The sequence below is a fragment of the Opisthocomus hoazin genome, chromosome 8 (assembly GCF_030867145.1).
Source record: "Opisthocomus hoazin isolate bOpiHoa1 chromosome 8, bOpiHoa1.hap1, whole genome shotgun sequence".
NCBI classification, from domain to species: Eukaryota; Metazoa; Chordata; class Aves; order Opisthocomiformes; family Opisthocomidae; genus Opisthocomus; species Opisthocomus hoazin.
The window spans coordinates 57170377-57185567 of NC_134421.1; the positions used below are offsets into that span (position 1 = coordinate 57170377).

Consider the following 15191-nt stretch of genomic DNA (forward strand, 5'->3'; position numbering starts at 1 on the left):
ACTCTGGTGTGACCTATACTGGAGTGAATGGGGAGTAGTGCTATCACATGCAGAGACTATCCTTCCCTCTGTCTCTGTCTTAGTTCTGAAATGGAATTTCAAAATTCAGTCAAATGTTTGTTTTATTCATCATTTTCTTATCTCAAGCTCAAGATGGAAACATGAATTTTGGGATTTAGAAAATCACCTCAAAACTGCCCCGTAGCCATCGTTGGAAACTCATTTTAAGTTGAAGTAATACAGATGATGTATCACAGTGTCACTGTCCCCCACCCCACCCAATGGTCTCCTCTGTCTCCAGTGCTGCATGTCCCCTTTGTCCTTGTTTGGGGTTTTTAGAGTTTGAGGGTAGCAGGCTGCTTGCTCCTTTGATGATACTTGTGGGGCAAAGTGTCCCTAGGGAAAAGCTGCAAGCCAAGAAAGAAATGAACTTTTCTGAAATGTGACCGAAGATTTTAAGAGCATGAAGTTAATGTCAGGAGGAATCACTGATACACAATACTCCTGGTTTCAGGTTACTCATTAGGAGTGCTCAGATATGATCCTAACAGCATTAGCTATTATTAAGAAGCTATTTTTTTAAAAGTCTTGCCTAGAATATTTGCATTCTTGTGTAGGAGTGATTGGCTGATGCGTTTATTCGGTCCGTTTGGCAGTGCTGGATCTACCTCAGATTCACAGACAGGAATGGCTTTGGCAGGTTAAGAATTCAACTTTTTCTGTTGCTCACTCTTCAGAAACTCTGGGGTCTGGTCTGCACTGGTAAGGATGGGGTGTTTTACCTTCACCACCCTCCCAGGACCTGCTGATTCACCTTCTGGCTGCTTCCATCTCCCTCTGCTGACATATAGAAGGGAGATAAAATTGGGGAAAAATGAGTTTCACCTTTGTTGTAGCTTAATTCTTTTTAAAATTGAGGTACTGCAACGCTGCAAAGAAGATCTAGCAGCTGTGCCTGGCTTGCTCTTGGCTGGCTGATGTCATTGCACTGCCCTTGGGCTGAACACCAGAGGTTTGCACCAAAACATAAGCTGTCACATGTCCTACACCCAAACTGCAGGTGACATCCCGGTATTGGGAGTGTGTTTCCCCAGGCCCTCTGTCTTCACAGTGAGTAGCCCTCACATCTTTCTGATGGCCTTTTAAATGTAGGAGACTTAAAATTGTATGTAGATACACAGGCAGCACTTCAAAGTGACAAACCCTGAGCAAACAATTAGTTTGCATCAGTGCATCGCCGGTGGCAGGGAGATGCTGTGCTTGGAAGCACATGTGGCCACCAGCCCCTGCATGGAGACCCCTGGTTCCAGGTGTGTGGAAGGACTGGGGGTAGGAAGGAGGTCAGAGAGGGCTGACAGATGGGGATTTTTGTTTTACTAGAAGGGGAAGGTGCACCCTGGCCCCAGGGAAGGGAGGGGAGTTGGGAGGAGGTGTGGGAAGGGAATGGTATTTGCAAGCTCCAAAAGTCACCACCGGTGAGAAAAGGAAGAAGGTGGCTAATTGCCATGCCAGTCCAGTTCTCCCAGGAGCCAAGCCGAAACGCTTGCAAACAGCATTCCCAGCCTCCAGCACGTGGGAAGCCCACAAGGTTTGCATCCCGGCTCTGCTCTCCAGAGGCAGGCGGACTTCAAAATCTAAGCAATGGTCTAGAAACCCACTAGCAAAGAAGCTGGAAGTTGAGGTCGTTGTGAAGATTGGCAGGCTAGAGGAGGAAGGAGAGGGCTGGCTTTTGCACCTGTGGAGCAGAAGGAGGAACTGACTGTGTGGCCAGCAGGTCGAGGGAGGTTCTCCTCCCCCTCTACACTGCCCTAGTGAGGCCTCATCTGGAGTACTCTGTCCAGTTCTGGGGTCCCCAGTTCAAGAAAGATGAGGAGCTGCTGGAGAGAGTCCAGTGGAGGGCTACAAGGATGGTGAGGGGACTGGAGCATCTCTCCTACGAGGAAAGGTTGAGGGAGCTGGGCTTGTTCAGCCTGAAGAAGAGAAGGCTGCGAGGGGACCTAATATATGCTTACAAATATCTGAAGGGTGGGTGTCAGGAGGATGGGGCCAAGCTCTTTTCAGTAGTTCCCAGGACAAGGGGCAATGAGCACAAACTGAAGCACAGGAAGTTCCGTCTGAACATGAGGAAGAACTTCTTCCCTCTGAGGGTGACGGAGCCCTGGAACAGGCTGCCCAGGGAGGTTGTGGAGTCTCCTTCTCTGGAGATATTCAAGACCCGCCTGGACGTGGTCCTATGCAGCCTGCTGTAGGTGACCCTGCTTCGGCGGGGGGGTTGGACTAGATGACCCACAGAGGTCCCTTCCAACCCCTACCATTCTGTGATTCTGTGACCCTACTGAACACCAATGTCCTCGTCACTTTTACAATGATGTGGGGCAGTGCGGGCTGATGAATCATGCCCTGGCCCAGACAGCCAGAGCTTGAGCACTGGATTCAAGTTTTAAGCAAGCTGGGGACATCTATGTCTGGTAGCAAACCATCTTAAATTGCTGTCGGGAATTCAAGAGCAGGCTAAGCTTCAGTTCTTCCACCATATGCCCCCGCTAGCATTCGTGCAGGAAGGAGTGTGACTGCAAAGAGGAGATCACTGCCTGGAGCAGGAGGGAGAGGGGCTGCCCTTTGGGGCTGCCTGCACTTACCCTAGGGTGTGGTGCTTGGGTAACCACATCTTAGACAAGGGCAAGTCAATTTACATCTCTGACTTGGCTAGGGATAGTCCACTTGTTGCTGACATCTTGTTTCTAACAACCAGCGAGCCGAAGGGCTTGCAGACAGCACTTCCCTCCAGCCCCTGCGCTCCCCCTCACACAGCCTTTCCCCTTAGAGAGACCGGCAAGAATTTGGGATCAGAATTTGGGACTTGGGTTTCTTCCTCCAAAAAATGCAACTTCACATCAACCTGATTCCATCTTCTGCAGTGATGTCGTCCGTCTGCCTTTTTCTAAGGACTTGCCATTTTGTTGTAACACATATGCGTTTGTGTATACGTGATCTCTCATACTACAAGAACATCCAGAAGAGTGGGCAGATACGGTAGCATGGAGCAGAAGGGAAGGAGACTGTTAAGGCCTGTCATCTCACTGACCGTCCCCATGGGCTCAGCTCATGAGGAGATGCAACACTGGGTGCCAATCTGTGATGACTGTATGCAGTCTCTAGAGCCTGCTTCTGCTTGCAAAAAGCTGCCATGAGCTTCACCAGCACGCTTGTGAGCAAGGACATCAGGCAGGGACTGACTGCAGATCCCGCTACAAGGGGCCGCGCATGGTGGAAGTGCCGTATGGAGTGCTGCAAACAGCACAGAGCTCCCACAGCTTAGTTTGTGCTTCTGATCAGGGGGATCAACTACTCCGTGGTACTGTAGCTCCTGTTACCTGAGATAGCTACTTTAAAAGTCCAAAGGGTGGCTGTTCCCCTAATTTTCATCAGCAGCGTGCTTTCCATTGAAGGCTGTCATCAGTGTCTACCTGTAGGAGCTGTGTTCGTGTAAGGTTATAGGGGAGGGCAACTCTTCAGCTGTCACCTCGAGATATTTAAGGTAGATGATTTGGGCAATTCCACACAAGGTTTCTCCCTGTGAAAAGGCTGTGTAGCTGAGACAGATGAATAATCTGGCCCTGGAGTATTTATAATTAATTAATATTTCCTGATGCCTCCCAGCCTTTTACTCTGTGTTTCATCTGTTTAATTAGAAGTAGATAATCAAAGATATGTTGAAAACATCTGCAGCAAGTGTTGCCCTCATACTTCCTGCTCTGTCCACCCACTCATCAGCAGAACTGTATCAGCAGAGATCCTGAGCTTACCTTTCTAGGAGTATCTCTCACCGGTGTAATGCCATAGCAGTGTGGAGGTGCTGCGTTTGGGTGCAGGCATCAAGACAAGGTGCCTACCCCACAACAAGGGTAGGTTGTGAAATTTGCAAGGTTATCAGCTGCTTCCTAGTAATTCCCCTAGACCGGCTCTTAGTCCATAGCAGATTAAAAATAGCTCAGTGGAACAGGGACTAGCTACCTTGCGCCATCACTGCGACATAGCGTCATCTCTCCTCTTAGCCTTTGTCCTGAAAGATATCAACTGTTTCTCTTCTGTCTTTTGATTTACAGCAATGCCTTCTCCTCAGCGTTTCACTGGTGAAGGCATTATCATTTGGAGTGACCTTGACATTACCATTTCTGTGCCGTGGTACCTTGGGCTGATGTTCAGAACCCGGAAAGTCAATGGCATGTTAATGCAAGCCAATGCTGGGGCTGCATCCAAGATCAACATTCAGGTAAAAATATGTCTGCTTTTGGTTAGAAAAGAATTAAAAAATTCTCCCCTTTCAGTAGATATGGCCACATGAACTGCATAGGTTTGTCCACCCAGCCAAATGCACATCAATAAATACAAATTATTTCTTCAGCCTTTTACAAAGGTCAAAAGATCATTGTAAAATTTGGATTTGTTGGTTTAAGATTATTTTTTTTAAGCAGAGATAGTAGTGTGCATTAATATAGATGCAAAAAATGTATCTCTTGATTGTTTTGGGGTTCTTTTGTCAGTAGGGTAAGTTACAGTCTGAATGTCCAAAGTTATACGGAGTTATTGCAAGTGTTCCCTTCGTTACTGTTTGGGCTTTTTTCCCTTTTGGGTTGTCTTAGGAGATGTTATTGTCTTGCACTCTGTCCCCTTTCGCATCAATTACAAATATGTAGCAAAAAATAGACATGATTCATTTTTTCAACAGATACTGAACAGCTACGTGCACTTTGAAGTGTACAGTGGCCTGAGCCAGGTTGCTAGTTTAAAGATGAGCCAGTTGCGAGTCAGTGATGGGGAATGGCATCATTTATTAATAGAGCTGAAGAGTTCTAAAGATGGTAAAGACATCAAGTACCTCGCTGTCATGTCCTTGGACTATGGGATGTACCAGGTAAGGCAGCATCATAACTTTGCCACTAAGCACTACAGAATTGTTTTTAGGAGAAAGCAGGATAAAGGAGTGTGGACAAACACTTATTCTGTGAGCCGTGTTCTGCAGTGATTTGTGCCTGATGCAGTTATATTAATTTATTAAGCTTAATGATACGATATCTTATGAACAAGTCTGTAAAAAGCCACATTCAGATGTCTAGCTCCACTCTCCTTTGATATTTTTTCTGTAATCTACTGTCAGCTACTGCTTGACTCTATCACTGCAGAAAGTAGGCAATCTGTGTCGCAGAGGGTGATAGTGCTTCTTATCGATTGTCCTTTTCCTCAACAGAGCACTGTTCAAATTGGCAACCAACTACCCGGACTGAAAATGAAAAGCATCGTTGTGGGAGGTGTCTCTGGAGACCAAGTGTCTGTTCAGCAGGGATTTTATGGCTGTATGCAGGTATCAAATGAAAAGTGTAGCAACAAACTTTGCACTTTTAAGAAAATACCCATGTAAAAATGTGGGGTTTTCTTTTTCATCCATCCCCAAACATTTCTGCATCCACCATCAAAATATCTAAGAATGAAAATTTAAAGTCCACCCACTTTCCCAGGTACAAATCTGGTCTCACAGAGGAACAACATTTGAAAAAAAAAATCCAGGTTTGGCTCATCAGGTCATGTTTCTTTAAAATGTAGCCTCGTGGATTAATGGAACTAGTGGAACACATAGTACTGTATTCTGAATGAAGACTCTGATTTAAAAATAATTGTCTTTGTCACCAGGGAGTGAGAATGGGAGAGACATCTACAAATATAGCCACGCTCAACATGAAACAGGCTGTCAAGATCAACGTGAAGGAAGGTTGCGAAGTGGATAACCCTTGTGATTCCAATCCGTGTCCCCAGCACAGCTACTGCAGTGACGACTGGGACAGCTACTCCTGCGTCTGCGACCCAGGTAACCCAGTGACCATCCTGTATACTCATCCAGGAGCTGGATCACATCTTTATGTGGCCATCAGAAGAAGAGCAGCGGCAGCAGCTGCATGCTTGCAAAGTGCTCGTATTCTGATTCTTGCTCTTCCAGTCAGTGTTATCTTTCTCAGTCTTACTGTAGCACTCTTGAAACTGCAGTCATGAACTAAGGAACATTTGTTCTAGGCAGCGTATCGTATCAACCAAACAGACAGTCTCTGGTCCAGAGGGCTCTTTCCATACATCTCCCCCTTTCTTTTTGTCTGTTTTCTTTGTCTCTATTTTTTTTTTCTTTTTCTTTCCCAGCCTTTTCTGCTGTTGGATTTCAGTCTCACGCCCTGCATCCTAATCGAGATACTTTGAATGTTTTCTCTGTTTTGGTGCATGTAGCCAGCCCATGCTGTCAGCACCCAGCACAGTCACCTCCCATACACACAGGGAGAGAATACCAAACTATTTGTAACACATGCTTTGAATGTAAAACTGGGAACCAAAGGCACAAGGGTGCCTCAAGCATGCTAACAGACTGTCGAAAAGAATAGCCCACTATCTTTTTTGCTGGGAGGGAAAAGAGTACGTTCTTTCTGACAGTATCGCGGGGAATCTACTGATTATTGAAGATGTGTTTTTAGTGAATAAGCTTAAAATAGACAGTCTTTTGGAGACATGCAAATCGTAAATTACAACGGTTGCTGTAATTTTATGACCTTGTCTCCCCAGGGTACTTTGGGAGAGACTGTGTTGATGTATGTAACTTGAACCCATGTGAGCATGTCTCCACGTGCGTGCACAAACCTAGCTCATCCCATGGCTACACCTGTGAATGTGGACAAAGCTACTATGGACAGTACTGCGAGAGCAAGTAAGAGAATTATTTTTGTTCTTGGTTTCCTGACCCTTCCAGGTACCTCTTTTCCTAAGGCAGCAGTCCTCCCACGTCCTTTTCTTCTTCGGTTAGCTTTCCTGGTACAATTTGAGTGTTCGTAGTAGATGGTATTTGCAGGCTCTGTGCCCTTTGGCACTCGTGAGCTCTCTTCCCAGACACCAGGCAAACTTCCATATGCTCAGGAGCCACTTTTCTTCTGCAGCAGCTTAGGTGCTTGACCGATTATGCTGTGTTATACAGCACTGCATCTGACCCGTACCTTGTGGTGGGCTTGGCCTGAGTTTGACTGGCGTCTCTCCTTCAGCTCCCCCAGCACACGCACAGAGCAATGCACCCGGTTAGGTGGCCTGTGGCCAGATAAAATGGCTTTGCAGTTTGGGTCCAGTCCCTGGGCTGGCAAAAAGCCATCTCTTCTGGACAGTCTGGGAGGCCTATGTCCTGTTACTGTGAGGGAGAAAAGTGCCGATTCCCTCATCAGCGGCTTACTGGTCTCAGATAAGCGTTCAGCAACCGGCCTTATCCCAGAGGCGGCACTTTGATTTACTGTAATATGGGCCATTCATGATCTGCAAATGAAGTGCATTTGTCTGCCCGTTTAGGAATAGCTCATGTGATGTTTCCTTCCCTTTGAAAACCACAAGCTTCTTCCTCTGCCTTTTGTTGTGTGGGCTTGCAAATGTTGGCTGTGCTGTTGCCAGATTCACCTTTAGTTCCTCTGGATTAGCAACACAGAGACATTTTCCCTTGTCGTTGTCTGCTGACATCATGTCGGGTGCAACATTGTGTTTTTTCACATAATGAAGCATGGAAGTATAAACCTGGCAGTTACTGTTAACAAAATTTGGCATGGTCTGTGAAACAGACAGCAAACAACTTTTCTCTCCTAAAGTGAGCAGCGGGGAGGGATTCCTTGTGCGTTGTGCTGACCACAGACTCAGCAGTGTCATCCTTCAGGCTATCGCTTGATGAAGACTTCCAGCTAGCAGAGACCCTGGTTGCTGCCCCAGCCCCTTCCCAGAGCTCTCCTTGCCAGCACTAGTGTTGGGGCATCTGTGGAACCAACCTGCTCAGAAGTTCACCCAGCAGAAAAAGAACCTGTGAAAACAAGGGTTGTTCTTCAGCAGGGGTAGCTTTTGGGTTGACACACAGCGTCTGGCTAGCTGTACTGCTCCATTTATAGTCTGAATCAAAGCTGTCACCCTTCCCCCTTCTGTGTCACCAACCACATGTGTCCTCCTCCTCCTCCCTTGTGTCAGACCAGGGCTTTTCAGACCCTGTGGTGAACTGGCTCAGAAATCCAGGCTGGCTGAAAGTAGGGACTTTTCTGCATAGGGTGAGCTTGCAGCCAGCGTTGCACCTGAGATGGTGTCCCCGCAGGCTGGACAAGCACTGCTGCCCACAGCAGGGCTGGGACAGGAACCCGTGGGGGTGGGAGGTGGATACAGAGTGTTGGGGAGCTGTACCCCAAGTCTGTTTGTGGCAGTAGGTAAACCAGGGCACGGGCTCAGCACCACCTGCAGTTGCTGGAGCACAGCCCGGCACAGGGTCTCCAGCCTGCCCTCACCAGTGCTTTCCCCAGCGTGGGGCTGGGGCTGGAGGGACCGCGACCATTCCAACTAGGCAGCGTGGGCCTCATTGCCCTCTCCTAGAGGAAGGAGCACTTCATTTGCTCATGTAGATGTATACTCCTTATAAAGAGGAGCTGGTCTTGAAAACATTTGTAGAAGCATTACCACCAGGGTTTTGTGGCACTGATATTCTTTATCTTTTTTGATCACATTATGTATATGCCAGAGAAGTTATATATTGCCCAGAGAAGCTGTGGCTGCCCCCTCCCTGGCAGTGTTCAAGGCCAGGTTGGATGGAGCTCTGAGCAACCTGGTCTAGTGGAAGATGTCCCTGCTCATGGCAGGGGAGTTGGAACCAGATGATCTTTAAGGTCCCTTCCAACCCAAACCATTCTATGATTCTATATGTGTTTATATATATATATATATTCTATATGTGTTTATATATATATATTGAGTCTTGTCTGCTGCAGTGAGATACAATCCACTCTATAAGCTAATGGAGTCGAGTGCAGATTTGGCCCAAAGCTCATTTTTTTTCCCAGCTTTTAAGAGGAAGCTTAAAAGAACTTCATTTCATTGTGATTTTCTTTTATAGAATTGACCTGCCTTGTCCCAGAGGCTGGTGGGGAAATCCCATCTGTGGTCCTTGTAATTGTGAGACTAGCAAAGGGTTTGATTCTGATTGCAACAAGACCAATGGAGAATGCCACTGCAAGGTAAGCAAGAGAAACCTGTCTTAAGTCAAAATTTCTTCAGTTTAAAAAGTAACTATAGCACTAATAACTACAAGAAGTGAGCATCTGGGAAAAAGTACACACAGTTGTGGTTTGTATCATATATATGTGCGCAGTGTCGTTAATCTTTGCCTAAAACATTTTGCTGGCACCGCCCTTCACAAAATCTTACTGTACAGCTCTTATCTTATTTGTGTTTGAAAAGCAAAACTGAGAGGATGAAAGCCTGGCTCTGATCTCTCTGAAGTGCAGCCTGGCTTATCGGGGGAGATCAGACCTGGGTGCGGAGGAGTGCCAGTGGTGTTCTGTGTATCACAAGTGAGTAACAGCCATGAAAGCTTCGGCCAGCTGGGAGCAGCTCTCCCCTCTGCAATGGGCCAGCAAAAGGCCCAGCAGCTGGAGGGAGGTGAATAATACGAGAGGCTGAACACTTTCCTCAGTGCCAGCTCTGTCGAGTTGAAGAGGAATTTGCTGTGGACAGGCAGGGACAGACGGGGACGCGGGAGGCTCCCTCCTGAAGGTTTGACAAAGGACTTTTCACAATAGGTTTTACAATAGCCTTGAGTAACAGAGGAGCTGTGCCTGTGCAGACCAGAGCTAGCAAATCTGGCCCCGTTCTCCTCTCCTAAATGCCAGCAGGACACACAGCAGCTCTTGCGTTAAACAGTCAGTGGGGTGCCAGTGCCAGGCGCTTGTGTAATCGCGTGACGCCGCAGATCAAAAGCATTGACAGACGCGATCTGAATACGTGGTCGTTGGTTGCTCTCCTCCCTGTACATGAAACAAATGGACAGTGCAAGAAGCTTCGTCTCTGGCTTGTTCATGCTGTACAGGAGTGGAATTGCAAAGCAGAGAAAACTGCAGATCCTCCCAGAATACATTTGCTGGTCACCAACAGCAAGTACACGAGGAGCAATGTGGTCCTTCTGCCCCTCTGCAATCGGTGGTCTGAACCGTGGGTCTCTGTGGCGTGGGGCAGTGCAGCCACCCCCCCGGCGCTCAGCTCTGCCTCTCTGCCTTGCCAGGGCTTGCACAGCACACTTCCCATAGCTATTACATTGTCTGTTAACAGTGATATCATTATTATCCCATGCTTTGCAAAATTAGCCCTTTTGTGATGCACTTGCTGCTAGAGCAGGATTTTGGAAATGCGAGTAATGTGGAATAGAAGTCAAGCACCACATGTCTGTTGTTTTGGTTTTTCTAGGCAAATTACTACAGGCCCCAGAGCAGCGACACCTGCTACCCCTGCGACTGCTTCCCGTCCGGCTCCCACACGCGCGCCTGCGACGTGGAGACGGGCCAGTGTCCTTGCAAACCCGGCGTCATCGGGCGGCAGTGCAACCGCTGCGACAACCCCTTCGCTGAAGTTACGCTGAAGGGCTGTGAAGGTACCTCCTGTCCAGCCAGCGCTGCTGCTCCGCCGGGCGGCAGGGGCAGGGGGAGATGGGGGTGCAGCGGTGGGCACGCAGCCGCATCCTGGGGCGTGTGGGAGCCCGGCGGCGTGGCCCCAGCAGTGGCAACGGGAGCTGCGGCAGCCTAGACCTGCACCCCTCCTCCCAAGGCTATGCCAGTGTGCCTCGTGGCGGCTGGGGAAAAAGGAAAAAGCTCCTACTTCTTTGATTTTCTTTGGATGGAAATGTGGCTAGCTTAGGGGGGAAAGCTGTGCTGCAGCTGAAGAGATGGGCGAGAGCCCTCACACCTTCTGCCCGCAGAGTCTGTGCCGTGCGCCCGGTGCCATCCGCCTCCCTTCCCCATCTCGCCCATCCTGCCATTCCTCTCACCCACCCACCCTCCTCCTGTGAGCAGCACAAAGCTGCTGCGGCAGCCGCCTCGCCTCGGTGTGTGGGTGAAATGAAGGAGAAACGTTTTCCCACAATAAAGGAGCAGGCAGAGATAGGCAGAGCCAGAATCCAAAGCCCCATAATCATCCTGAGCTCTCCTCTGCCTGTACCTGTCTGCCCGCGCTGCTGGCTGAGCAGCAGCTGATGGGTTGCAGCTTGGAAGGCGCTGCAGAGGGCAGGTATCCTGACGGGGCTTGGCAGTTACCGGAAGGTGCTTTAGGCAGGTTGAAATATCTCCTTGTAGTGATTTTTAATCTTGTCAGAAAAAATTGCATCCTTTCTTTTTCTGCTTTCAGTGATTTATAATGGCTGTCCAAAAGCTTTCGAGGCTGGTATTTGGTGGCCACAGACCAAGTTTGGCCAGCCAGCTGCTGTGCCCTGTCCTAAGGGATCAGTGGGTAAGTTCCCTGGGTAAAACATTAACTACTTTATCTAAGTGCCTGTCTGAGGGGAAAAAAAAAGAGAAAAAAATGCGTACATAGGGAATGACATTAGTTCGTTGGGTCTAGAGATTACAGCACAGCTCATGCTTATCACAAGCAGAGAAGTTTAGCTAGCTGAAACTCAAGAATTGTTAAAATACATTTGGAATTGTAGCAATAAAGTAGTACAAAAGTGCAGGAGATAAATACATGTAAAGAACAGAAATTCTGTGTCTGTATTTTCAAAAAAGCACAGTCCCATTTTCTATTTTCTGGTTAGCAAGCGATTCTTACACATGTAACTTTTAGTTTCTAGTGACTTGTACATGTTCTTTAATGGTACAGCTCCTCTGGGCAAAGACAGATGAGGAAAATCATTTATGTGATGATTGCTTTACTAGCATTGCAGGCTAGTAAAGCTAAGAGTTAGAACAGAACTTGCATTTTTCTACCCAACATCTTTTCTCTAACTCTAAAGTCAGATGGCTGAAAAATGCATTTTATAAAAGACATGAGCTGTTTTGTACAGCAAGCAAATGACAAGCTGCTTTTTCACGTGTGTCCCTGAAAACATTTATCAGATTTTTGAAAACAGAATTCACAGTCTTTTCCAAAGGCTGTTCTGTGGGAAATTAAAGCTCTGTCTCGTTCCTGGGCCTGGTAACTCTGCTGCGAGCAGTCCTCAGGCTCAGTGAGTTACAAATGGTTCTGTGACTTCCCCAGATATTACTGGGGGGAGGCCACTGCCCGTAAGTGTGCAGCAGATTTGTGATCGACCAAGCTCCTGTTCTGAGGATTTTAGGAGATAGAATTGGTTATTATTTTTTTTTGAGTGAAGAATATTTACATTATTAAACAGTGTAAAGTTGAATTACAGTAAGTTTTCTGCACTGTTTTAGTGGTTGACCCCAGTGTCTCTTCTAGCAAATAGGCTAGCAGGCAGGAGTAGTTATGGGAAATGCATGTTTTAAGTGAATTTCACAGACCATTCAAAAAAGTAAGCTTTATAATAATGAATGTTCAGACTAAGAATCTGAGGTTTAATTGTATTCAGCTAATCATGGAAGAGAAATAATATAATTAGATATTGTTCAATTCATTATAATTTTTGTTTAAATATGAGTAATTAAATGGCCTAGACACATGCAATATGTTATGTGCAAATTAACTAGCATAATGTAAATTCTAAGTTTGATTGCTTGCAATTCACTGTGAAGGATCCACAGCCGAGAGTCACATTTTAAAATGATTTGACAAATAGTACAAAATCATAGGCTAAATTAAACAATAAGCTGCTCATAGACCATCCACAAGTGGCAAAAGGCAATTACATGTGTTGGCTGAAGCGTTTACTGTGTGCAGTGTGCAAAGGTGCTAGCGTGTTTTGACAGGAAGACAGCGTTTATCCGGGACGTCTTCACATGTAGGCTGTTGCACAGAAATCTGAGCAGGGACACGTTTTCAGAAATATTTAGGAAGTGCACAGTCTTTCTCATATTTGGCATAAATAAATTGCTGAATTAATTTGAAAATGTTAGGGCAGCAAGGCAGAGAGGGGTTGGGCAGATCTTGAAGTTTGCCTGACTTTTCTCGAAAGCCTGAGGAAAACGATTCATGAAGATTAGTAGTCTTTAACTTTTCTCAGACAGGAATCCCAGGTTTGGAAAGTGGAATATGTGCATAGATCTAAGAAACTTGAAAATGTAGGAAATCTGAAAGTCTAAGATACCTGAAATCTATGAAGATTTACGCAGCACAGTTCAGAATGTTATCTGTCATTAACACTTTGCTTCCTTCAGGAAATGCAGTTCGCCATTGTAGCATTGAAAAGGGCTGGCTGCCTCCTGAGCTTTTCAACTGCACCACCAACACTTTTGTGGATCTAAAAATCGTGGTAAGCTCTGTTTTCTCATTTTTGCCTTTATTTTCTAAATGATCATCAGTTCCGACTCCAGTGTGATGTCCCTGCACTCCATGTTTTGACTGAGTCCTTGAACCCCCTCATTTCACATTAGGACCCTTGTGCTTTTCTGGCTCTCGGTTATATTTTCTGTTGAGTTGTCCTGTCAGCCCTTTCTCAAGACAAACACCATTTTGATCAAACAACTCCTTCGTGCCTAAAATCCCTAAATGATTATTATCTTTGTAACTAAAATGAAGTACAAAAAATACATAAGATACACCATTGGGTTTCTTCTTCCTTTTTGTCCCTGATTCAGAATGAGAAGTTACACCACAATGAGACCAAGCTGGACGGAGACAAAACCATACGGATCGTGAGAGTGCTGCAGAATGCCACCAAATACACACACAGCTTGTATGGCAATGACGTGAGGACAGCTTACCAGGTGATGATCCGGGTCCTCCAATATGAGAGCCAGCAGCAAGGGTTTGACTTGGCAGCCACGAGGGACGTGGAATTCAATGAGGTAAGAGAGATACTGTATACTGTGCTGAGCCTTTACAGTTCCCCATATAAGTGTTATGGGCAATGCATAATTAAATTTGTCTTTGACCAAGGTGGAGCGAAAATCATGGAATTGCTTCATCTGTCTCACAAATGGGTCAATCATCTCAATTTAGTGCGGGAAGATGGCTATGCATGTGTGTATGCACACATATGTGTGTGTAATACAAATGTCATAGAAAGTGCTGTTATAATAAATATCGTCATAGTAACAACCAAAAGCAAAATTCCCCAAGTGAAAAAAATAATCAAGTTGATATGTTATTTCTGGCTAAAATAGCTTTGTGTACCATATTGAATTTTGTTGGAAACCCTGCCTAATGTGATCATTTTCATTTACATTTGCAGTGAGATAACTGAGCCATTTACTGACTCTGAAAGTTTCTTATAATTCAGTTTGAAAACACTTGAGTCATGTTTATTAAAGAGCTGGTACACTAAAAGACGTTCTATACCGTGTTGATATTTTAAGTGATGCAGGCACGTACAAAAATGCGTGCCAGAGGGCTTCCGCGAGTCAGAGCATTTATGAAAGACCCAGTTATTAGCAAAGGCCTGACCAAGTCTAGAGGACAAGGTGTAGCACCCTCTCTGTCTAGGGGAAACATGTAGCTGTGGTGGAAAAATGTGAGATGTGGAGGAAGTTGGGAGTTTTCTGTGATCTGAAAATGTAAAGGTTGGGTGACTCACGTCAGGCTCGTAGAGCTATCTTCTTTGCCGTGTGTGCTACGGGGTACTGCTGTCCGCACTTGCCGATACTATTTCAAAGATCCTGAACATGGTACAGCACAGAGTCCAAGCTAAAACATCCTTCTGGACCTGTGCTAGCAGAGCCTGGAGCTCAGGCACCAGCACAGCAATGTTGGAAACTCTCCATGGGCCGAGACTCGCCTCTGTGCTGGCCAGAGGTGGTCTGGCTCCCTTTGAAGTTGTGCTACACCCAGCTCACGGCTCACAGTACTCCAGGAGGACCAGCCAGGTCAGGCAGACTTTGGGTTGAACTTGGAGACCCCGAGCAAGGCCAAGTTGCAGAAGGAGAGAACCTGTCCCTGGGGAGGTGGGAGCAGGAGGAGATGTGGCTGAGAAAATTCCTCAGTGTCTTGGGCTGTACAGTCAACAGAGAGGGGAGACCTTCTGAAACATTAAACATTTTAGATGCATCAGATTTTAAGAAGTTCATTTTTTCCTTTCTTGAGGAGACACTGTGCTGGCAAACTTAGATCTGCAGGCTGTGGAGTTAATGAATTCCTCCATTCAGATCTTGGGAAGGAACTTTGTTTTTAGCATGTTTTCTTAAGTAGAAATAAGAACAATAAAGGAAAAAAAATGGTTTGGAAACCTCTGCACTTGGCACTGAAACTCATACAGATGATGTTTCGAAGAACTC

At 46.3% G+C, this 15191-nt stretch overlaps 1 protein-coding gene across 5 annotated transcripts in view; it reads left to right on the top strand.

Moving 5' to 3' along the window:
- CELSR1 (cadherin EGF LAG seven-pass G-type receptor 1) overlaps positions 1–15191 on the top strand; it is a 175576-nt gene that overhangs the window by 127966 nt on the left and 32419 nt on the right. For all 5 annotated transcript variants that reach the window (XM_075429586.1, XM_075429590.1, XM_075429589.1 and 2 more), the window contains exons 9-18: positions 4107–4273; positions 4730–4915; positions 5249–5362; positions 5689–5863; positions 6601–6742; positions 8933–9053; positions 10279–10462; positions 11212–11313; positions 13137–13231; positions 13557–13766. In XM_075429586.1, the coding sequence (XP_075285701.1) occupies positions 4107–4273; positions 4730–4915; positions 5249–5362; positions 5689–5863; positions 6601–6742; positions 8933–9053; positions 10279–10462; positions 11212–11313; positions 13137–13231; positions 13557–13766 (1496 nt within the window). The remainder of the gene's footprint in view (positions 1–4106; positions 4274–4729; positions 4916–5248; positions 5363–5688; positions 5864–6600; positions 6743–8932; positions 9054–10278; positions 10463–11211; positions 11314–13136; positions 13232–13556; positions 13767–15191) is intronic.